This window comes from Tachyglossus aculeatus, chromosome 21 (genome assembly GCF_015852505.1).
Source record: "Tachyglossus aculeatus isolate mTacAcu1 chromosome 21, mTacAcu1.pri, whole genome shotgun sequence".
NCBI classification, from domain to species: domain Eukaryota; kingdom Metazoa; phylum Chordata; class Mammalia; order Monotremata; family Tachyglossidae; genus Tachyglossus; species Tachyglossus aculeatus.
In genome coordinates, this window is record NC_052086.1 from 75915622 (window position 1) to 75939233 (window position 23612).

At 49.7% G+C, this 23612-nt stretch overlaps 1 protein-coding gene across 1 annotated transcript in view; it reads right to left on the reverse strand.

The window, feature by feature from the left end:
* Nucleotides 1-11664: 11664 nt before the first annotated feature.
* Nucleotides 11665-23612, reverse strand: part of TEKT5 (tektin 5) — a 61774-nt gene continuing 49826 nt past the window's right edge. The window contains exons 6-7 of the mRNA XM_038763539.1: nt 21061-21215; nt 11665-12058 (exon numbers count right to left, since the gene is read on the reverse strand). Coding sequence (XP_038619467.1) covers nt 11842-12058; nt 21061-21215 — 372 coding nt within the window. The 3' untranslated portion in view covers nt 11665-11841. The remainder of the gene's footprint in view (nt 12059-21060; nt 21216-23612) is intronic.

Sequence of the window (23612 nt, forward strand, 5' to 3'; positions counted from 1 at the left end):
CTACCAGGGTTGAAGTTGGGGGGGTGGGGGGAGCTTGGGCAGTGGCTCCGGGAACCCAGCGGGGCAAACAGCCGGCACTTTGTTTGCTGTTTACGTGCTGACATTTCTAGGCAAGACGAAAAATGCAGCCGGTAGCTCCCGCCTGTTCTGCTGCCGAAAGATGGGGGGGTGGGGGGGACGTTGAGGGGGAGGGGAGGGATGGAGGAGGAGATAGAAGGACTCGGGGTGTGTTGCAGGGGGAACGGAGGAGGGCAGAACTTGGAGGGCTAGCTGCGACAGTAGGTGAAGGGGTGTGGATGGTGGGGGATGAGGAGCATGGTGGGGGGAAAGGAGGACAAGGGCGGGGCTTGGAGAGATTCGAGGGGACAAGGGGAAGGAGAAGCCCAGCGGTGAAGGGTCATGGGAGGATGGGTAATAATAATAATAACAATTATAATGGCATTTATTAAGCACTTACTATGTGCAAAGCCCTGTTCTAAGCGCTGGGGAGGTTACAAGGCGATCAGGTTGTCCCTGGGGGGCTCACAGTCTTAATCCCCATTTAACAGATGAGGTAACTGAGGCATAGAGAAGTTAAGTGACTTGCCCAAAGTCACACAGCTGACAATTGGCGGAGCTGGGGTTTGAACCCATGACCTCTGACTCCAAAGCCTGTGCTCGGGTGGGGAAGGAGGGACAAATTGGGATGGAGCAGCCCATGTGGGATTGGCAAGCAGGGTGGAGAAATCTCCTGCTTCTTGTCTGTCCCCCGCCATCACTGGCTCGGACACTCCTTCGGGCAGTGACAGTCTTCCCTGAACCCCACCACTCTCATCCTCTAGGGGTTCCCCAGGGGTTTTTGTACATTCATTCAATCGTATTTATTGAGCGCTTACTGTAGGCAGAGCACTGTACTAAGAGCTTAAAGGGACCCAGGTGAACCAAGGAGAGGGACCTGTGGCCAGCTGGACCAGACCTCAGTAGGACGTGATCAAAGCAAACAGGACCTGTCCCAAGAGGCCCCAGGCCTGCCTCTGCCTCCAGGCCAGGCAGGGGACCCAAGCTGGTCTCCTCCCGCCACCCAGTAGATGCTCATTGTAGGCCTCTGTCCCGCCCCAGCTGGCCAGCCGATCAATAGTGAGGGAGCCCCAGGCTTGGTCAGAGTTGGAGGGCCAGGCTCTGAGCAGGAGGGAGGTGGTTAGAGCAATCATAAAACTCCGGCTAACAGCGCTACAAACTCAAATGTGTTTTCCATTAGGCAGGCGTTAGTCACTCACTTGCAGGCCTGGAGAGCTATTTTTAATGAGTTTGCAACCTTTCAGTTTTGGCTTGAGCAGTCAGGCTGCTGAGGCCACAGTAAACCCTGGGCCCAGATCCTCACAAACATGCATTTCAGGGGTTCCCCTTCCCCTCTTCCTCACCATGCTCAGGAATCTCAGAGCAGCAGATCTCGGAGCCTCAGGCCAGGGGCAGGATTGTGGGGTTGTCTCTGGCAGATGGGGCTCCCCTTCTCCCCAAGCCCCGCTGTTCTCTGAGAAGAAGCGCGGCCTCGTTCTCCCCCGACTGGTCTGACCCCATTAGTCCATCCCCGAGGATTGTGCCCCCTCCCCCACTATCCGGCGCTCTGCTCTATTTCTGCCCAGCCAGGGTGGGCTTAACCCACTGCCTGGCTGGGATCAGGGGTCTTCCTTCAGTGGGGAAACCAAGGAGCTTCCTGCTTCCATGGTGAGTAGAAGCAGCTGGGCCTTGTGGAAAGAGCAAGGGTTTTCTGGAGTCAGGAGACCAGGCTCTTACCCCAGCCCTGCCTCTTGCCTGCTGTGGGACCCAGGGCAAGTCACAATTCTGTGCCTCAGTTTCCTCATCTGTAAAATGGGAGTTCAATAGCTGTTCTCCCTCCCCTTTGGACTGTGAGTGTGTGGGCTGGGACTGTGTCTGACCTAATTGCATCTACCCCTGTGATTAATGCATGGTAAGTACTTAACAAATGTCACTTACTGTTGTTATTATTATCATTATTATTATTATTATTGTCAGCAAAGAGTTTGGGCTTACTCCTCCAGTTCCAACCCCAGATCATCTCAGTGCTCATCCTGCCCCCCACCTTGCCTCCATGGGAGAAGTGTAGTCCATTGGTGTCTGTCGAGCCATCGTTCAGTGGTATTTATTGAGCACCGACGCTGTGCTGGGCACTGTGCTAAGTACTTGGGAAAATAAAATGCAGTAGAGTTGGTAGACCCAATCCTCACCCACAGAGAGTTTGCAGTCTCTGGGGGTGTGGAGTCAAAGGCAGTTACTCCCCCCAAAAAGGCAGTGGTCCCAGGATCCCTCGCTAGCTGGCTGGGCTGAGCGGGGAGGAGGCTTTGAAGAGTCTGCCAGTCTGCCAGAAGAGGTACAGCTCTGCTGAGGGTATGGCCGTACCCCGGGTGGCCACTTAGGTAGCCTTGGTGAGACCAGCCCCACACTCAAAGTGGGACTCAGTGGATGGACAGAGCAGGGGAGTGCAGTTCTGAATGGACCAAGGGGAGGGAAATGGAAATGAGAAGCAGTGTGGCCTAGTGGATAGAGCACTGGCCTGGGAGTCAGAAGGACCTGGGTTCTAATCCTGGCTCCAAACATGCTGTGTGACCTTGGACAAGTCACTTCAGTTTTTGTGCTTCAGCTGCCTCGTAAGTAAAATGGGGATTAAGACTGTGAGCTCCATGTCAGACGTGAACTGTGTCCAACCTGATTAGCTTGTATCTATCCCAGACCTTAATACAGTGGCTGGCACATATTCATTGAATTTTATTGATTCAGCACTTACTGCATGCGGAACATTGTACTAGGAGCTTGGGAGAGTACAATACGACAATAAACAGACATACTCCCTGCCCACAATGAGCTTACAGTCTAGAGAAGTATAAAACACATAGTGAGTATTTAACAAATACCATAAAAAAAGCCAAAACCAAAAAAAGTTGTAGCTCCCCTAATCACCCCTACAGCTGGGCCACAGCAGTGATGAAGAGTAGCAGGGGTGTGGAGTTTCAGGGGAAGGAGAAAGGGGGTGGTGAAGGTCCCTGTGGGCATCAAAAACACCCAGGGTGTTCCCATATAAAGTGCAGATGTTCCCAATTTGGGATCCAAGAAAGATCACTGGAGAGCAGCTTTGGGTTTCTCTGACTCCAGCTGGCCAGCAGTGAGCCCACCTGAGGCCGATTTGCCCAGGGAAGAGTTCCAGAATCCTTCAGGTCACCAGGAGCCCTGGACAAGTCGAAGCAGTCACTTGTTTCTGGGGTGGATCCGTGTCTCGGGTAGAGCAGGGGAGCAAAGCAGTAGGCTTTCCAAGCAAGCACTGCCCTTCATCCTAACTAGCAAGAGAAGTGGATTTTAGCTTCTCCGTTTCTCCCCATGTCTGTACCCACCGAGACCTCTCTCTATGAGAAGAAATCCACACCTTTCTGCTTGGCTGGAGGAGGGTGGGAGAGCTGCCCAGGCAACCACCAGTGATAAGGATCTGGGCAAGAGTGTGAAAAGCTCTCCAGTCAGCAGTGTTTCTACTGAAGGAACAGGCTCACAGATAAACAGCATACTGAAGGGTTCTGCTATCACTCAGGAATGCCTTCTGGACAGCGTGTTCACCATGTTGGAGAGATGTGTGTGCGCCAGGCGGGGATAGGCTAGTCCACATTGGGCTGTTAGCCTGTGACTGGATGTCAGAAGGTTTGTTTTATTTTTCATGGTCCCTTTTAAGCTCTTTGTGCCAGGCACTGTACTAAGTGCTGGGATAGATGTAAGATAATCAGGTTGGACATAGTCCTTGTTCTACATGGGGCTCAGTCTAAATTGGAGGGAGGAGGATTTAATTCCTGTTTTACAGGTGAGAGAACTAAGGCACCCAGAAGTTAAGTGACATGCCCAGAGTCACACAGTAGACAAGGGCAGAGGTGGGATTAGAACCCAAGTCCCCAGACTCCCAAGCCTATGTTCTTTCTGCTAGGTCACACTGCTTCTCTGGAGCACTTCTGGAGCAGTCTGAGCATCTGGAGATCTCCTAGGAGCACAGGAGTATGTGCTGGGTGTCTGAGGAAGGAGTCACTCAGTGGTACTTACTGAGTTCTTAGTATGTGCAGAGCAGTGTGCTATGCTCTTGGGAGAGTACCATATAACAATAAACAGACACACTCCCTGCTCTCAAGAGCAGTTGCCCATAAGGAGACTTTTGGGGAGTCGATTACAGAACAGAGGCTGAAGCTTCTCCTCCTCCTCAAAAACACCCCCCAGAACTAAACCCAGGTGTGGCCAGTACCCCCCTGCCCCATTAACTTCCCTCGTGCCACCAGTTCAATCATATTTATTAAGTACTTATTGAGTGCAAAGCACTGTACTAAGCACTTGGGAGAGAAAAATATAGCAATAAATGCATTCCCTGTCCACAGTGAGATTACCCAATCTGACCTCCATTCCACCCCATATCCTGGCATCATGGGAATTTGCCTAGCCAGTGGGGAAAGGTAAGCTGAACATGCCCAGATGTCATGCCTGTCACCAGCATGAGAAGGCCCCCTTAGAGGGTCTGTCTGCCCCCTGGGAGATCTCACTCATTTTGATGGTGACAACCTAGCTCTTTCCCAAGCAGTGCTCCCACCGGCTGATGGGTAGCAGATAAGAAGAAGGAGAATTGAGGTTGCTATCTGTAATGAGCCAACAAGTTTGTAAAGGGTTTTTGCTGTCTGAGCATGTTCAGAGATGTGGTCTTATTGAGTAGGATGGGTATTGTACTACTAGTCCCATTCTAATGACATGGAGACAAGCCCAGATTGGTGATCTTACTTGCCCAAGGACACAGTAATAATTGTGGTATTTGCTAAGCCCTTACTATGTGCCAAGCACTACTAAGCACTGGGATAGATACATGATCATCAGATCCTACATGGGGCTCAAAGTCTATGTAGGAGGGAGAACAGATATTGAATTCCCATTTTTCAGATGAGAGAACTGACTTGCCCAAAGTCACACAGTGGCTATGTGATGGAGTCTGGTATTAGAAATCAGGTCCTCTGATTTCGAGGCCCGTGCTCTTTCCACTAGGCCATGCTGCTTCTCAGTCCTTTGTCTTTGCTCTTGTACCAGAAACCATTGTTATTTGAGCACTTACTGTGGGCACAGCACTATACTAAGCGTTTGGAAGAGTACAATACAACAGAGTAGGTAGACATGTTCCCTGACCACAGTGAGCTTCCATCATTCTCCCTCCCCTCAACCCTCTCTCCCCTCCTCTTCACTAGCCACAGTTGCCTGCCTTCCTGTCACTTGTCACCCATGATTTTTGAGATGGAATCCGTTTCTGTCTGCCAGCCACCACGGTTAGATTGGCAGCTCCTCCAAGGTAGGAGCCATGCCTTTTCCTCTGTGACTCTCCTCAGCACCTAGTGTAGGCCCTGGTATATAGTGGGGAGCCATGCTACTGAACGACAGGAAAAGCCAAGCCTAGAACCCAGGGTTCCTAACTCCCAGCCCCCAGCATTCTCTTATTGGCTTTGCTGCATTCCACACAGTGGGGTGATAAACCCCAAGCCCAACCCCATGCTGTCCACATCTTCACACCTCCCCACCCCACCCAAGCTCTCTTCACCGAGTTGTCATAATTGTGCTATTTGCTAAGCGCTTAAGCAGCGTGGCTCAGTGGAAAGAGCCCGGGCTTTGGAGTCAGAGGTCATGGGTTCAAATCCCAGCTCCACCAATTGCCAGCTGTGTGACTTAGGGCAAGTCACTTAACTTCTCTGTGCCTCAGTTCCCTCATCTGTAAAATGGGGATTAAGACTGTGAGCCCCCCGTGGGACAACCTGATCACCTTGCAACCTCCCCAGTGCTTAGAACAGTGCTTTGCACCTAGTAAGCGCTTAATAAATGTCATTATTATTATTATTATGTGCCAAACACTGTTCTGACACAAGTAGATACAAGCAAATCGAGCTAGACACGGTCCCTGTCAATCAATCAATCAATCATATTTATTGAGCGCTTACTATGTGCAGAGCACTGTACTAAGCGCTTGGGAAGTACAAATTGGCATCACATAGAGACAGTCCCTACCCAATAGTGGGCTCACAGTCTAAAAGGGGGAGACAGAGAACAGAACCAAACATACCAACAAAATAAGTAGGATAGAAATGTACAAGTAAAATAAATAAATAAATAAATAAATAGAGTAATAAATATGTACAACCATATATACATATATACAGGTGCTGTGGGGAAGGGAAGGAGGTAAGACGAGGGGATGGAGAGGGGGACGAGGGGGAGGGGAAAGAAGGGGCTCAGTCTGGGAAGGCCTCCTGGAGTAGGTGAGCTCTCAGCAGGGCCTTGAAAGGAGGAAGAGAGCTAGCTTGGCGGATGGGCAGAGGGAGGGCATTCCAGGCCCGGGGGATGACGTGGGCCGGGGGTCGATGGCGGGACAGGCGAGAGCGAGGTACAGTGAGGAGATTAGTGGTGGAGGAGCGGAGGGTGCGGGCTGGGCAGTAGAAGGAGAGAAGGGAGGTGAGGTAGGAGGGGGCGAGGTGATGGAGAGCCTTGAAGCCCAGGGTGAGGAGTTTCTGCCTGATGCGCAGATTGATCGGTAGCCATTGGAGGTTTTTGAGGAGGGGAGTAATATGTCCAGAGCGTTTCTGGACAAAGATAATCCGGGCAGCAGCATGAAGTATGGATTGAAGTGGAGAGAGACACGAGGATGGGAGATCAGAGAGAAGGCTGGTGCAGTAGTCCAGACGGGATAGGATGAGAGCTTGAATGAGCAGGGTAGCGGTTTGGATGGAGAGGAAAGGGCGGATCTTGGCAATGTTGCGGAGCTGAGACCGGCAGGTTTTGGTGACGGCTTGGATGTGAGGGGTGAATGAGAGAGCGGAGTCGAGGATGACACCAAGGTTGCGGGCTTGTGAGACGGGAAGGATGGTAGTGCCGTCAACAGAGATGGGAAAGTCAGGGAGAGGACAAGGTTTGGGAGGGAAGACAAGGAGCTCAGTCTTCGACATGTTGAGCTTTAGGTGGCGGGCAGACATCCAGATGGAGATGTCCTGAAGGCAGGAGGAGATGCGAGCCTGGAGGGAGGGGGGAGAGAGCAGGGGCAGAGATGTAGATCTGGGTGTCATCAGCGTAGAGATGATAGTTGAAGCCGTGGGAGCGAATGAGGTCACCAAGGGAGTGAGTGTATATTGAGAACAGAAGGGGACCAAGCACTGAACCTTGGGGAACCCCCACAGTAAGAGGATGGGAGGGGGAGGAGGAGCCTGCAAAAGAGACTGAGAAAGAACGACCGGAGAGATAAGAGACTCATATGAGACTCGAAGTTTTAATCCCCATTTTACAGATGAGGGAATTGAGGCACAGAGAAGTGAAGTATCTTGCCAAAGGTCATGCTGCTTCTCTACTGAGTCTTCCTGCCTGTGATTGTGTTTGTCAGAATCACTTCCCTTTTGGTTCTTTTTATAATCCCAACACTGAGACCTCTTTTTACTGAATCTTCCCTCCCAGGCATAGCCCAGCTCCTCCTAATGGCCCTTTGGCAAACTGATGACCTTCCCAGCCTCCATTTCTTCCTCACTGTCCCCAAGCTGGGGTGTTTAGGGGTCACAGGAGCAGGGGTCTGAGAGTGTTGAACTTTATGTAAATATGTCAGCCTGTACGCAATGCATCAATCAATCAGTCAATCAATGCTGACCTTCATGACCTCTCCACTCTGAGCTAATCCGCTCTTTTTTTGATATGGTATTTGTTAACTGCCTACTATGTGCCAGGCATTGTACTAAGTGTTGGCGTAGATACAAGCTAATCAGGTTATATACAGTCCACGTCCTAAATGGGGCTCAATCAAATCCCATTTTTAAGAATGGGTAATTGAGGCACAGAGATGTTAAGTGACTTTCCAAGGTCACACATCAAACAAGGGGCAGAACAGGGATTAGAGCCCAGGCCCAAGCTATATTCAGTAGGCAACACTGCTTCTCTCCTACAGAATGAGAAACAGGAAGGGGTTATCCTGGGGTATGGACCAGGCTGGAGCCACTTCGGGGGTTGCAATATCTCATCTCATTGTGGGAAGGGAATGTGTCTTCCAATGATATTGTGTTGTACTCTCCCAAGCACTTAGTACCGTGCTCTGCACACAGTAAGCACTCAATAAATACCACTAATGGATTGAATTTATTTCCTGTTCGTTGGGAAGAAAGCCAGGACCTTGAGCCCTCTGAGTCATCCATAGTCCACCTGCCTTACACCAGAGGGGACAGTAGATAAAAGCCTCTTCTCCAGTGGGGCTTTGGCCCTTTGATTAGTATGTATGAAGCACTCACTGTGTGCCAAGCATTGGGGTAGTTAGAACATAACAGAGGAAAAAGAAGCTTGGGTCTGAAAGTCAGAGGAGCTGGGTTCTGATCCCAGCTCTGCCACTTACCTGATGTGTGACCTTGGACAAGTCACTTAGCTTCTCTGAGCCTCAGTTTCCTCCTCTGTGAAATGAGGATTCAATACCCACTCACCCCTTTCGGGCTTCCACCTACTGTGTGACAGGGACAATGTCCAATCTGACAGGGACTGTGTGATTGGTGTATAGTATATGCATAAATGAGAAGCAGCATGGTGTAGTGGATAGAGCATGGGCTTGGGAGTCAGAAGGCCATGGGTTCTAATTCTGGATCTGAACTTATCTGCTGTGTGACCTTGGGAAAGTCACTTCACTTCTCCATGCCTCAGTTACATCATCTGTAAAATGGGGATTGAGCCTGTGAGCCCCGTGTGGGACAGGGACTGTGTCCAACCTGATTTGCTTGTACCCACCCCAGGGCTTAGTACAGTGCCTGGCACATAGTAGGCCCTTAACAAACACTATAATTATTATTATTATTAACAAGTATTATTATTACTTGTCCTTGTCCCTCATCAGGCTGACAATTTTATCGGGGCAGAAAAAGAAGACTGTAACAGTGGTTTGCAAACCCCAACAAGAAAAAGAATCTACAACAAGATCAAAACAAGTGCAAAAACAGATCTCAGAGGTGGAATCCACAGCTCCCCATGCTTCAGGCACAATCCTTAATTACAAGAAGCAGCATGGCCCAGTGGATAGAGAATGGGCCCGAGAGTCAGAAGGACCTGGGTTCTAATCCAGACTCTGCCACTTGTCTGCTGCGTGACCTTGGGAAAGCCCCAACTTCCCTGTGCCTCATCTGAAAAATGGGGATTAAGACTGTGAGCCCCATGTGGGACATGGGCTGTCTCCAATCTGACTAGCTTGTATCTACCCCAGCGCTTAGTACAGTGCCTGGAACATAGTAAGCACTTAACAAATGCCATTTAAAAAAAATTTCCCCTCTTGTCTCCCCACATATCTTAATGGTAGGTTTCCAGTTCGCTGTGTTCTGAGGGGCTAGGACAGGTTGGTAAGAGGACAAGGTGTGCGCACGTCCCGGACCCCCACTTTTAAGGGGGTTCCAGGCCACTTGTGATCTTGTCCCTGCCCCCCCCCCCCCCCCCGCTATACAGGGATCAGGGCTTTCAGGTCCATATGTCCTGCTGTTCTGGAGGGAAGCTGTAACTTCAGGCACAGGCTTCACAATATTCTAAAAGTCCAAAGAGCCCTCCTGTAGCAGCTGCTACCACTCCATCCTCCCTCTGCAGTGCTGGAGAAGAGGCATCTAGGAGCCCGAATGGTGGCAGGGAGGTGCAGTGGCGCTCTGGGGCAGCAGGGCTCTGTTGTAGAAGAAAAAGCCCGACTTTGGGCTGCCTCTTCACCCTCCCTCAGCTCAGAGTTGGCATGAGCACTGGAGGTCGAGGGTTGCTGTCAGTAACCGCGGCCCAGCTGCTGCTCTGATTGTCGACTTTCCCAACTCAGAAATCCCAGGCTGAGTTGAAGAAGCCTGCACAGGTGAATGCAAGCCCACACACCCTCGCCCTCATTCTGAGCCGAGTGTGATGGTCTGGGAGCCGGGGTGATCTTCGGGATCGTTATAAATACCATCCCCTTGTCATCGCATCTCTTCAGCTCCCTCGCTCTTGGCCCCCCAGGCCCTGTCCTGCTGGCGGCAATGGCTTGATTTCTCTGGGGCAATCTCGAGCAAGGGGAAAGTGGGGCGTGTGGGACATGGCACGTGTTTCTTGGGCCCCTGACTGTCCCCTCAGGTCCTGTAACAGTCCCCTGTGTCCTCAGGGTTCAGCGAGCGTGTGGTGTGAAGAGACTTGGGTCCAGGCCAAGTGCAGAAGCAGGTCAGCTGGGAAAACCTCCAATTTCTACCAGTTTAATTTAAGGCCTGAAAAGAAGCCAGAGGTCTGGGCATTTTCTACCACTGGGCTTCCCTCAGCTGGCAAGGCAACAGAGGAAGGGGCCTTCTCCTGAAAAGCAGCATGGCCTAGTAGATGGAGCACAGGCCTGGGAGTCAGAAAGACCTGGGTTCTAATTCCGGCTCCGCCACTTGCCTTCTGGGTGACCTTGGGCAAATCGTTTCACTTCTCTGTGCCTCAGTTACTTCATCTGTAATCTGGGAATTAAGACTGTGAGTCCCATATAGGACAGGGACTGTGTCCGACCTGATTACTTGGTATCCACCCCAGTACTTACTACAGTGCCTGGCACATATTAAGTGCTTAACAAATACCATAAAAAAGGGGGATCGCTCCACATGGCGGGAAGTGAGGAGCAAAGGATTGTTGTCCAGTGCACAGTGCATCCGCTGGCTCCTATGAGCCCTCACCTCCTCAGACCCACTCAGACTCATGAGCTAATACCAAAACCCAAGCCGGAACTTGATGTTCCCGTGGCAAGCCACAAAGGAAACTGACAGGGTGTCTGCAGAATTGGGAAAATTAACTAGAGTGGATTGTTTTTTTCCTTACCATCATTACTATTACTACAAGTACCTTCAGTGTGTACTGCAACATCCTGTACCAAGCACTGGGCTGATTACAGAAAACTTAAAGTCATGATCTCTGAAGCTTCCAATTTTAAATGGTTTTTGCTTTTCCTTGTGTCCACCATGAATCAGGAGAGGTAGCATGGAGTAGAGGAAGAGCACCGTCTGGAAGCGCAGGACCTGGGTTTGCATCTGAGCTCTGCCACCAGCCTACTGCATGACCTTGGGTAAGTCACTAAACCTTGCTATTCCGTAGTTTTCCTCTCTGCAAAATACCTGTCCTTGTACTTCCCTCATAAGGTCGTGAGGGTGAAAATGAGCTAAATAATATGAGAGCACTTTGGGAATAAAAGCTATAGACAAAACCAAGGTATAGTGAATGATTCAAGCTTATTGCCTGGTGTGTGTGTGTGTGTGTGTGTGTGCACTCCAGAAATTTCCCAGGTTTTCCTCTCCTTCTCCCTTGCTCTCTGCCTTTCCATGCAAGATTTACTTTTTAAAAGTTTACCCAAGAAGAGTAAGTGGTGCAGATTTCACCCACAGAGCCACATTACTGTCTCTGTAACCCACTGAGGCGAAAAGGGAATAAGCATAAAAATAAATTGCAGAGAAAAATACTCTCCCTTCTGCAACTTCCCCCAGACCCAAACTCTCTCTTCTGGTGGCACGCCTAGCTTTCACACAATCCTTCCAGGGCCTGGCTTGTTGTTCCAACACAGAACTGCGCTCCCCGTGAGGCAAAGCCTCTTCTCCTGAGATCCCCCAGGAATCTAGCTTCTCCAAAGGAAAGGAGCTCAAGGATTACTTGGATTTTTGTCCATTTATTGGGTTGGTTCGTTTCCTTTCAGGAGAGAAAAGGGAGCAAATGGAAATGTCTCTTTCCGATTTTGAACCTTGATATTTTAGCACGGTGGCATGATGCAGGTTGGCTGGGGGATGGGGTGAGGTGTCATGGGGGGTGGGGGCGGTGGAGAGGAGGGTCTCAGGTGTAGCCAACGAGGCGGGGAGTGCTGGGGAAGGTCTTCCGCATGGGCATGCACTTGTCCTTGTCGATGAAGAGTGTGTTGGCTTTGACGGCCAGGTCGTGCTCCAGCTGGGACTTATTAAGGATGAGCACTTGCAGGTGGGCCTGGACTTCGTGTAGGCGCACCTTCAGGGCCTGTAATGTGTCATCAATAACCAGCACCTCATTCGCAAGCCTGTGGCCAGGACAGAGCAGAGCAGATCGAGACTATTAATTACTGGCATTTACTGAGCACCTGCTGTGTGCAGAGCACTGTACTGAGTTAATTCATTCATTTATATAGATTGAGCGCTTACTGCATGCAGAGCACTTTACTAAGCACTTGGGAGAGTACAGTGTAACAATAAACACACTATCCCTGCCCTCAACCACCTTACACTCTAGAGCGGGAGACAGACATTAATAGAAAGAAATTACAAATAAGTACATAATTGCTGTGGGGCTGGGAGGGGGAATGAATAAAGGCAGCAAGTCTGGATGATGCAAAAGGGTGTGGGAGAAGAGGAAAGGAGGGCTTAGTCAGTGAAGACCTCTTGGAGAAGATGCGCCTTCAATAAGGCTTTGAAGGAAGGGAGAGATTTGGATTGTTGAATTTGGATTTGAGGAGAGAGGACTTTCCAGGACAGAGGCAAGGGGTCGGGAGTGAGATAAAGGAGACTGAGGTACAGTGAGAAGGTTAGCATTGGAGGAGTGAAGTGCACGGGCTGGGTTGTAACGGGAGAGTAGCGAGGTGAGGTAGGAGGGGGCAAGGTGATTGAGTAGTTTAAGACTAACAGTGAGGAGTTTTTGCTTGATGCAGAGGTGGATGGGCAATCACTGGAGTTTCTTGAGTTGAGAAACATGGTATGAACATTTTTGTAAGAAAATGATCTGAACAGCAGAGCAAAGTATGGACTGGAGTTGGGAGAGACAGGAGGGCTGGGAGGCCAGCAAGGAGGCTGATACGGTAATCAAAGCAGGATAGGATAAGTGCTTGGATTAATGTGGTAGTACTTTAGATGGACAGGAAAGGGCAGATTTTAGTTGTGAAGGTGGAACCGACAGGATTTAGCGATGGATTGATTATGTGGGTTGAATGAGAGGTACAAGTGTATCAGGTTGGACCCAATCTGTCTCCCACTGGGGCTCACAGGAGAGTAGGATTTACTCCCCATTTAGCAGTTAAGGAAACTGAAGCACAGAGAAGTTAAGTGACTTGCCCAAGGTCACACAGTAAACAATTGGCAGAGCTGAGATTAGACCACCCAGGTCCTCTGACTCCTAGGCCCGTGTTCTTCCCACTATGCCATGCTGTAAAATGTGGATTCAGTACCTCTTCTCCTCCCTACTTTGACTCTGAGCCCCAGGTGGGACAGGAACTGTGTCCAACCTGATTAACTCAATCTATTCCAGCGTTTAAAAGAGTGTTTGACACACAGTAAGTGCTAAACAAATACCATGAAAAAATGAATATATAAGTCAATTACTGATGATGAAGAAGAGAATGGAAAAAGGGGTGGATGGGTAGATGCGTGCTTAAATAGTACAGTACAGGAATGTATAGGAACAAAAGTGTTACAGGTGGCTGTGGGTGCAACAGTGAGGAGGTGGTAATTGGCAGCACACAACCTGGGGAGAAGAAAAATTAATCAGAAAGGCCTCCTGGAGGAGGTGGGATTTCACGAGGGCTCAGAAGGCAGGGAGCGCCACAGTCTGCCTCAGGAAGACCAGGCAGAGAGCCGGTTGAAAAACAGCCTTTAAGGAGACCAGCCTCTACATAGAGGACCAAACAAGAGGAAATAGGGTTTGGACTGCATTGCAGTGTGAAGGATTTGGGTGAGACAACAGGCAGAACTTCCTGGCCCAGTTCAAGAGCGAGTGCCGAGGAGGCTGTGGAACTTCCTGTCCTGGAGGTCAAGAAAAGGATTGAGTCATCTAGCTGGGAGAATTGAGGCATGTAGTTGGGGCCGGGGGAGGTGGATGACCATCCCAACCTTGAGGTGCCCTCTGAAGATTTCCTCAAGTTCAAGGAATCTGTAAAAGAGACTGCCAAGGACTCTTCAGGCCCACAGCCATCTTGGCCACATCAACCCAGGCCCCCTCCTCTGCCTGCCAGGATGGGCAGTACCATGCCAAGAGCCCGGGGTGGTTGGAGGTGGCATCTTCAGCCCCAAACTCTCCACCCCACTTGGGCTGGGGGCCCAACTCTCGGCGAACCAGGAGAGAAAGGCTGACCAAGACCCTCAGATGATCTCAAGCAGTCCATCTTGAATCAGAGGTCCATCCACTCCTTCGTCCACCTGGCCCAGGAGTGGCACCTCCTCCCCTCTCTTCTCTGCCTCCTGGGGAAGGGGCAAGGCAACAGGCCAGGGCCCCAAAGCACGTAGGAAATGGGCTGGAGCACCCTGACATTGCACTGAAGGTGGGCCTGGGAGTCAGAAGGATGTGGGTTCTAATTCCAGTTCCATCACTTGTCTGTTGTGTGACCTTGGGCAAGTCACTGCACTTCTCTGTGCCTCAGTAACCTCATCTGTAAAATGGGGATTGGGACCGTGAGCCCCATGTGAGACAGGGACTGCGTCCAACCTGATTAGCTTGTATCCACCCCAGAGCTTAGAACAGTGCTTGACGCATAGTAAGCGCTTAACACACACCAAAGTTATTATTATTATCATCAGCTCTCGGGGGCCCAGTAATGGAGCTAGCAGCAACTCCCTGAAGAGACGGCAGGAAGCCCAGAGTAAAATGCTGGTTGGGTTGGGTCCCGATCGAGTTTCAGAGCAGCTGTTTGCCATGCTGAGAGGGCCCATCCTGCTTCCACCCGCTTCCCCTCCTCAGCCCCCTGTCGTTTCTCCTCCATTCCCGTGGTATTCTAACTCCGTTTTGGTGCCGTATTCTGAAAAATCCTCCCGTCCCTTCGTGGGGTGAGCCAAGGGCTCCACAAAATGGGCTTTCCAGCCTCAGCCCCACTCGCTTCAGTCCAGCACAGAACACTGCTAAGCCAAACATCCTTTATTAATTTGCTTTCTATCTGATTCCTTCAGCTGTACAGTTGGCAACCCAGAGGGTCAGAGGAACGCTGCCAACAGCTACACTTCCTCTGGAATAAACAGCAAATAAACTTTGATAACATTTATACGAAAGAGTGTCTGCTTCCCGGGGCAGAGTTTCCCAGAGACCCGCTCGCCCACGGTTCTATTTCCCTCCGTGGCATTCCGTGACCTTTGCCAATAGACGCTGAGAAAGCACAATGAAGCGCGGGGAAATGGAGTGGGGTGAGTCACAGACCACAGAATCCTCCCCTCTCCCAACCCCACGGCTCCCCCGTTGCCATCTGGACCGGGCCAGAGAAGTCTGGTGGTGTCGGCAGGGTCAGGCAGGCGAGGAGGGTGCCCTTCTCCCTGGCCTCCTTCACAGTACCTCCGTGGACAAGGCAGAGGCAGGGCCCCTGGGGAACAGCTGCGGGGGAAGCTGAATCTTTCAGGCCAGCAGGCATCCGCTTTAAGGCACTCCATCTCCCCGTTACTTGTTCTTGCTCCTCTCCCTGTACGGTCCGGCCCCCGCTTTAAGGCACTCCATCTCCCCGTTACTTGTTCTTGCTCCTCTCCCTGTACGGTCCGGCCCACACACTTCATTCCTCTAAAACCAGACTACCCACTGTGCCTCACTCGCATCTCTTCTGCTGCCGACCCCTCGCCCACTCCTTCCCTCCTACCTGTAACTCCCTCTCTTTTCACGTCCGGCAGACTACTGTTCTCCCCATCTTCAAATAATAACAATGACAGCATCTGTTAAGCACCTTACTATGTGCCAGGCACTGTACTAAGCTCTAGGGTGGATACAAGCAAATCTAGTCCCTGTCCCATGTGGGGCTCACGGTCTCAATCCCCATTTGACAGATGAGGTAATTGAGGCACAGAGGAGTTTAGTGACTTGCCCAAGATCACACAGCAGACAAATGGTGGAGCCAGGATTAGAACCCAAAACTTTCTGACTCCCAAGCCCATGCTCTAACCACAATGCACAGCCCTTCAAAAATCTCCTCCAGGAAGCCTTCCCTTGTTAACCTTTCATCTCCCCCCATTCAATTTCCCTCACTATTGCATCACCTATGCATTTGAATCTTTACTTCCTAAGCACTTACACACTCATGCCTTGCCCCTCCCCAACACAGTACTTCTGTATATAGTTTTAAATACTAATTACTCTGTAATTTGTTTTAATGTCTGACTACCCCTCTAGATTGTAAACAGCTTGAGAGGAGGGATCTTAACTGCTAACTTTTTTGTACTCTCCAAGTACCTTCCCAGTTCCCCCACTTGACCGCTGTGTGACGTTGGGCAAGTGACTTACCTTCTCTGTGCCTCAGTTACCTCATCTGTAAATGGGGATTAAGATTGGGAACCTCAGGTGGGCCATGGACTGTGTCCAACCACATTACCTTGTATTTACTCCAGTGCTTAGAATACAGACTGGCACATATTAAGTAGTTAAGACACACCATTAAAGAAGGTGCTTAGGACAATGCTCTCCACAGAGTAAGAGCTCAGTAGATGCTATTTTTATGGTATTTGTTAAGCACTTACTATGTGCCAGACACTGTACTAAGCGCTGAGGTGGATACAAGATAACCAGTCCCTGTCCCACAAAGGGCTCACAGTCTCATCCCCATTTTACAGATGAGGTAACTGAGGCCCAGAGAAGTGAAGTGACTCACCCATGGTCACCCAGCAGACAAGTGTCCTCTTCTAGACTGAAAGTGTGTTGTGTGCAGGGAATGTTTTATATTGTTATATTGTTCTCTCCCAAGCACTTAGTACAGTGCTCTGCACACAGTTAAGTGCTCAATAAATATGAATGACTGATTGACAAGTGGCAGAGCCAGCACTGGATCTCCTTCTGAATCCCAGGCCCACACTCTATCCCCTAGGCCACGCTGCTTCTCATATTGATTGATTCACTACTTGCTCTTTCTCAGAGCAAGGGAAGGCAAAACTCTTTGAAGAAGACCCATACATCCCTCAGCTCAAAATCTGTTGGAGTTTGAGGATCAGAAAGGGGTTTCACTCAGTTTTTTTTTTTTTTTCATTTCTCTTGGTGTCTTCATGGCAGCAGGAAGACCAAGAATCCCAGAGGGAGTCATCTTGTGGGCAGATCATTTCTATCAGGGTCAGGCACTGGGATAGTGAGATTTCTCTCTCGGCTAGGTTCTACCAGCCTCTCCAATAATTTCTGGGTTGAGTCCAGTTGGAGAAATGAGCAGGAAGAGTCAGAGCTGGCAGAGGTGGTCACATTCGATCCCAGCTCCCAGCTCTGGCTGCCAAGGGGGGAACATCAGTGTGCCAAGAGACCAAAGAATCCCAGCCTTCTTCCCTGCCCTGCCTCTGCTTCATGGGCTTCAGAATCACACCATGGGCCCTCTGTGGGCCTCAGTGTCCCACATGGAGCCTAAGGAAGGTGGTGGAAGTCAAAGCGAACGTCACTTCCTGGGTGAAATATCCCTATAAATACCATGGGGGTAGGAGGAGTTGGGCTAGGAGGCCAACCCCACCAAGTCTCTGATTCATTCAGCCAAGAATTAGACAACATTTTTATCCCAATCTCTGACTCCTGTTTGATGTTTGTCATTTTTGTCTGCTTCCTTTCCCCATTTGATAGTAAGCTTGTTGAAGGCAGGGCCCAACTTCCTTTACTTCTGTGGTTAGTTCCCATCAGGCCTATTACCTACCTTTGAATAGTATCAATCGGGTATCTACTGTGTGCAGAGCACTGCTCTAAATGCTTGAGAAGTTAGAGTAGAATTTGGAGCCACAATCCCTGCCATAAGTTTCAGTGGCTGGCACCTGGGAGACCCACATCAAATGTTCTTGCTGCCAGTGTTAAAATTGGATGGGCAGAAACAGCATTTCGAAGTGAATCCTCAAGCACTGTGGCACACCAGTGAAACGCTGTCAGGTGATGAGAGAGGGTGGACTAGGTTGTAAATTCCTAGTGGGCAGGGATCATGTCTACCAACTCTGCCGAACCCTCTCAAGTGCTTAGTGCACAGTAAGCGCTCAATAAAGCCTACTGATTTGATTGGCAGGCCAATAGGCATGGGGCAGCCCATTTGGGACAGAGGCTGAGAGGGCAGCCCAAAAGGCAACATCGAAAGCAGAGACAGGCACCGCAGCAAGCAGCTGCATCCATAAAAGAGAAGTCCAAGGGCCTGGATTCTAATCTCCGCTCCACTACGTGCCTTCTGTGTGACCTTGGGCAAGTCATGTGATTTTTCCGTGCCTCAATTGCCTCATCTGTAAAATGGGGGATTAAGATTGTGAGCCCCATGTGGGACATGGACTGTCTTTTACCTTATACCTACCCCAACACTTAGTAAATTGCTTGGCACACAGTAAGTGCTTAACAAATATCATTTTTAAAAATTCAATATTTATATGCTGTATGGAGGGGATTATTGGCCACACTTAGATCTTCTCTCTCCTCAGAGCGATCCCAGTCATTGGCACCATCTTCAAACGTTTTATCAGCATCAGATCTTTGTAACACCCAAAATCCTTGGCAGGCATTATTTCCCATTTTATTGAAGGAACAGAGGGGCCAAGTGATTTATCCAAAGTAACACAGCTAAAGTCAGTGGGAGAAGTATCCAAGCGTTCAACCCCACCCTGCTCTTTCTTTTAGCTCATCCTTTCACCAATGAGAGCAAGCTTTCTTCCTTTTCCAGAGTCCCCTTGCTATAAAAGCCACCCTCCCCAGCCCTGGGTGGGTAGAGGGGACGCCCGTGGTGAGATATTTATGTTATTTGAAGTGCTCAGAAGTGAGACATGCTAAGATAAATAAGGAGCTGAAGTGGTGGCTGAAGGGAGTCCTAGCTCTTTCATGTTGGTCTGGCTCAGAGGAGGCTGGAACCGAAAGCCTAAGGGCACCATGACGCCCGCCTCGTGATTAGATGCCCGCACTCCACCTGCTCCCTGGAGCAGCTGAGGCCTGGCTGACCAGGGCAGGACAGGATCAATTAATGCAAGGACTGTTTTCACCAGCTCTCAGAATGTGAGGTCCTCTCTAGATAGAGGCATTCTTTGCCCCCACTGCAGGAGTGCTATATAGCTTCTACTGGTTTTTTTTTATTATTATTTTATGGCATTTGTTAAACACTTACTATGGGCCAGGCATTGTTTTAAGCGCTGGGGTAGATACAAGCTAATAAGGTTGGACACAGTCCATGTCCCATGTTGGGCTCACAGTCATAATTCCCATTTTACAGAGGAGATAGCTGAAGCACAGGGAACTTAAATGACTGGCCCAAGATACACAGCAGACAAGAGGCGGAGCCGGGACTAGATCTCAGGTCCTCCAACTCCCAGACCCTTGCTCTGTCAATCAATCAATCAACCAGTAGTACTTATTGAGCACTTGCTGTGTACAGAGCATTACACTAAGTGCTTGTGAGAGAAGAAAAGGGTAAGACACAATTCCTGTGTTCAGGGAGTCTATAATCTAGTGGGGGAAGACAGAAACTAATATAAATTTAAGGAAGGGAAGGAAAACCTATTCCATAGATATATTCCTTAAGTGAATCTGTGTGCAGCCACTGACCATGTTACAAATGGTCCAAAAACCCAAGATCAGTGATCAACGAATGAGTTGTCTAATGTTCAATCAGCGGTATTTATTAAGCACTTACTGTGTGTGGAGCACTGTACTAAGCACTTGAGAGACTACAATTAGATCTAGTTCCCTGCCCACAAGGAATTCTCAGTTTTGGGGTGAGACAATCATTAAAATAAATGAATAAATTACAATTATGTGCATAAGTGCTGTGGGTTTGAGGATGGGGGAAGGTCAAGTGCTTTAAAGACTTAATAAATTGCATTTAAAATAAGGGAACAGATCCAAGTGCCTAGGTGATGCAGAAGAGAGGAAGTAGGGGAAAAGAGGGCTTAATTGGCAAAGGCCTCTTGGAGAAGTTCGTGACTCTAGTAAGGCTGTGAAGATCGGGAGAGTGGAGGTCTGTCACACAAGAGGGAGTTCCAGTCTAGAGGAAGGATGAAGGCAAGAGGTTGGCGGTGAGATACAACGGAACAAGGAACAGTGAGTAGGTTGGCACTATAGAGGAGCTAAATGTGCGGGCTGGGTTGCAATAGGAAGTCAGCGAGGTAAGGTAGGAGGAGAGCTGATTTTGGGCTTTAAAGTCTGTGATAAGAGTTTCTGTTTGAACTTTTTGAACCGTTTCAATGGTGACTACTTCTCCTACCAGGGACGCCTTCACTGAACTTTCCCCGAAGCCCACCCGCCATCTCCCTAACCCTGCCGAGTCTCTGCAGATTAGGTGTGGGAGCAGAAAGCTGGGTTTTCCCCACACCTTCCATGGCTGGAATCAGTCGACGGGCCTTCATGTGGGACAGGGACCCATGCCCCATCTGATGATCTCCTCTCTACCCCAGGGTTCAGTATAGAGCTGGTCCAGAGAAAGCACATAACTATGAAGCCGTATGGCCTAATGGATAAAGCACAGGCCTGGGAGTCAGAAGGACCTGGGTTCTAACCCTGGCTCTGCCACCCATCTGCTGTGTGACCTTAGGCAAGTCACTTCACTTCTCTGTACCTCAGTTACCTCATCTCTAAAATGGGGATTAAGACTGTGAACTCTATGTGGGACAGGGACTGTGTCCAATCCAATTGGCTTGTATTCACCCCAGTGCTTAGTACAGAGCCTGGAAGGTAGTAAGCACTTAACAAATACCACAAGTATTAGAGAAGCAGCATGATCTAGTGGAAAGAGTCCTGGGCCTGAGCATCAGAGGACCTGAGTTCTAATCTCGACTTTGCTACTTGCCTGCTGTGTGACCTTGGCCAAATCACGTAAGTTCTCTATCCTCAGCTCCCTCATTTGCAAAATGGGGATTCAGAACCTGTTCTCCCTCCTATTTAGACTGTGAGCCCCATCAAGGACCTCAAGATCTTGCATCAACCCCAGTCCTTAGTGTAGTGCTTAGAACATAGTGCTGAACAAATCTCTCGATTATTATTACTATTACTATTTTTTATCATTATTATTAACAAATACCACAACTCTTGTCATCACCGGGCTTCAGGTGAGTGGTTTTCAGGGGCTGGTCAATGTTCTCTCTCCCTTTGCCGTTCTTCTGGCCCCCTGGCCCTGATGCTGGCCCTTCCCCATCCCGTCCCCCAGCTTGCCTGTACTGTGAGCTGTCCCGGCAGAGCTCCATGTTGAGGCGGTGGGTCCTGCACTCCAGGCGTGTCTGAGCCAGCTTCATGGGACACTCCTTGGCCAGGATGGCCCTCTCCAGCATCTTGATGGTCTTCTCCGTCTGGACAATTTCTTGCAGCGTCTGCAGGGCAGGCAAGTGGGGTCAGTCCCTGCTAACACTCCTCACCTGATCCTTCCCACCCTCTTTTGTTATTGGGAAAGGGCTTCCCTGGCCCTGATTCTGCCTCCTCACAACCCCTCGAGGAAACGGGGAAACTGAGGCCCAGGAAGGTGAAGTGACTTGACCGAGGTCACACAGCTTAGAAGAGGCAGGACCAGGATTTTCTTTTTAATGGTATTTGTTAAGTGCTTAATACGTGCCAGGTACTGGGCTAAATGCCGGGATGGATACTAGCAATTGGGTTGGACACAGTCCCTGTCCCAGATGGTGCTCAAAATCTTACTCCTCATTTTACAGATGATGTAACTGAGGCACAGAGAGGTGAAGTGACTTGACCAAGGTCACACAGCAGACAAGTGGCAGAGCTGGGATTAGAACCAAGGTCTTTCTGAGTCCCAGGCCTATTCCCTACCCACTAAGTCATGCTGCTTCCCCATCTTCCTTCCAGCCTCTGATTTTCCACTTCAGTGTCCAAGTCCCTGAAGCACTCTATCTCTGTGGCATGCCCATGGCCACCACCCTCTTCTTTATCCTCCGAACTTTCTCCAGTTAATGGCTGAGGAATAACACTGATTGTATTCCAAGTGGCTTGAAACTCTCTTTGGTCTGGCTGTTCTAACTCCGCTTTACCAAGTGTCTTGTCCTGACCCTTCTGACTATATCATTAAGAACAGCTGGGGTCATTCTCTAAAGTGCATCTAACTCTCTTCTAGTGCTCAAATCAATCAGTGTATTTAATGAGCACTTTCTGAGTGCAGAGCACTATACTAAGTGCTTGGGAAAGTACAGTACGATAGAGGCGGTTGACGCGATCCCTGCTCAGAAGGAGCTTACAGTCTACAGAGAGAGATAGACATTAAAGTTAATTATAAGAGGAGGAAATAGTAGAGTATAAGGATATGTACATAAGTGCTATGGGACTGGATTGAATATCAAAATGCTTAAACGGTCCACAGCCAAGTGGATAGTCGATCCAGAGGGGAAGGTTGCAAGGCAAAATAAGGACTTAAGCAGAGAAGGTCTCTTGGAAGTGAGATTTTTAGGATGGTTTTGAAGGTGGGGAGGGAGTTTGAGGCCCGAAGGAGAATCAGCAGCGGTATAGACAAGATCAGAGTACAGTGAGTAGGTAGGCATCAGAGGAGTGGGGTGTACAGATCGGGTTGTAGTAGGAGATCAACATGGTGAGGTAGGAGAGTGATGGGTGATTGAGTGCCTGGAAGCTGATGATAAGGAGTTCCTGTTGATACTTTGGTGGTTCAATGACCATTGGAGGTTTTTGAGGAGTGGGGAGACATGGACTGAATGTTTTTTTAGAAAAATGTTCCAGGCAGCAGAGTGAAGTGTGGACTGGAGTGGGGCGAGACAGGAGGCTGGGAGGTCAGCGAGGAGGCTGATGCAGGTGTCCGAGGAGGGTTATGGTAAATGCTTAGATTAGTGTAGTAGCAGTTTGGATGGAGAGGAAAGGGGTTAATTCTGAAGTTGCCGCGAAGGTAGAACTGACAGGATTTCATGAAAGATTGAATGTGTGGGTTGAATGACAGAAAACAGTCGAAGATAATGCCAAGGTTATTGAGACAGAAACCTGGTTATAAGGCCCGAGTTTGCTCTAACCACCCCTCAAGTGTATCTCTACATGGTCAGTATGGTCCCCCAGACAGACCAGAGGCTGAATAGATGCAAACAACCACTTGGGGGGAGTATCAGGGTGACTGACTGCCATCAGCTGACCTCTGATCTGCTATGGGCCCCTCCTTATCTCCCCATTAAGGGCTGAGGTGCTGCAGGGGACTTCCAGTTGAGGAGTCCAGGAATGTCTTGCCAGCGCTCAGACAATAATAATAATAATAATAATTATGGTATTTGCTAAGTGCTTATTATGTGCCAGGCACTGCAGTAAGTGCTAGGCTGGATACAGGCTAATCAGATTGGATACAGTCCCTGTCCCACATGGGGCTCACAGTCTCAATCCCCATTTACAGATGAGACAACTGAGGCACAGAGAAATGAAGTGACTTGCAGATTACTGCTCTCAACTCTACCCTTTCTACTCAGCTAGACTCGCTCGCTCCCCTTTCCCTTCGCCGCTCTCGCACCACTAACCCACAGCCCTGGATCACTGCCACTGTCCGCCTCCTTCGCTCTTATGCTCGAGCTGCCAAACGCTGCTGGCGAAAGTCTAAACACCATGCCAACCTCGTTCACTTCAAGTTTATCCTTTCCTGCCTTAACTCAGCCCTCTCTTCTGCCAGACAAAACTATTTCTCCTCCCTTATTGACACCCATGCCCATCACCCCCGCCAGCTCTTCCGTACATTCAACTCCCTTCTCAGGCCCCCAGTTCCTCCCCCTCCTCCTTCC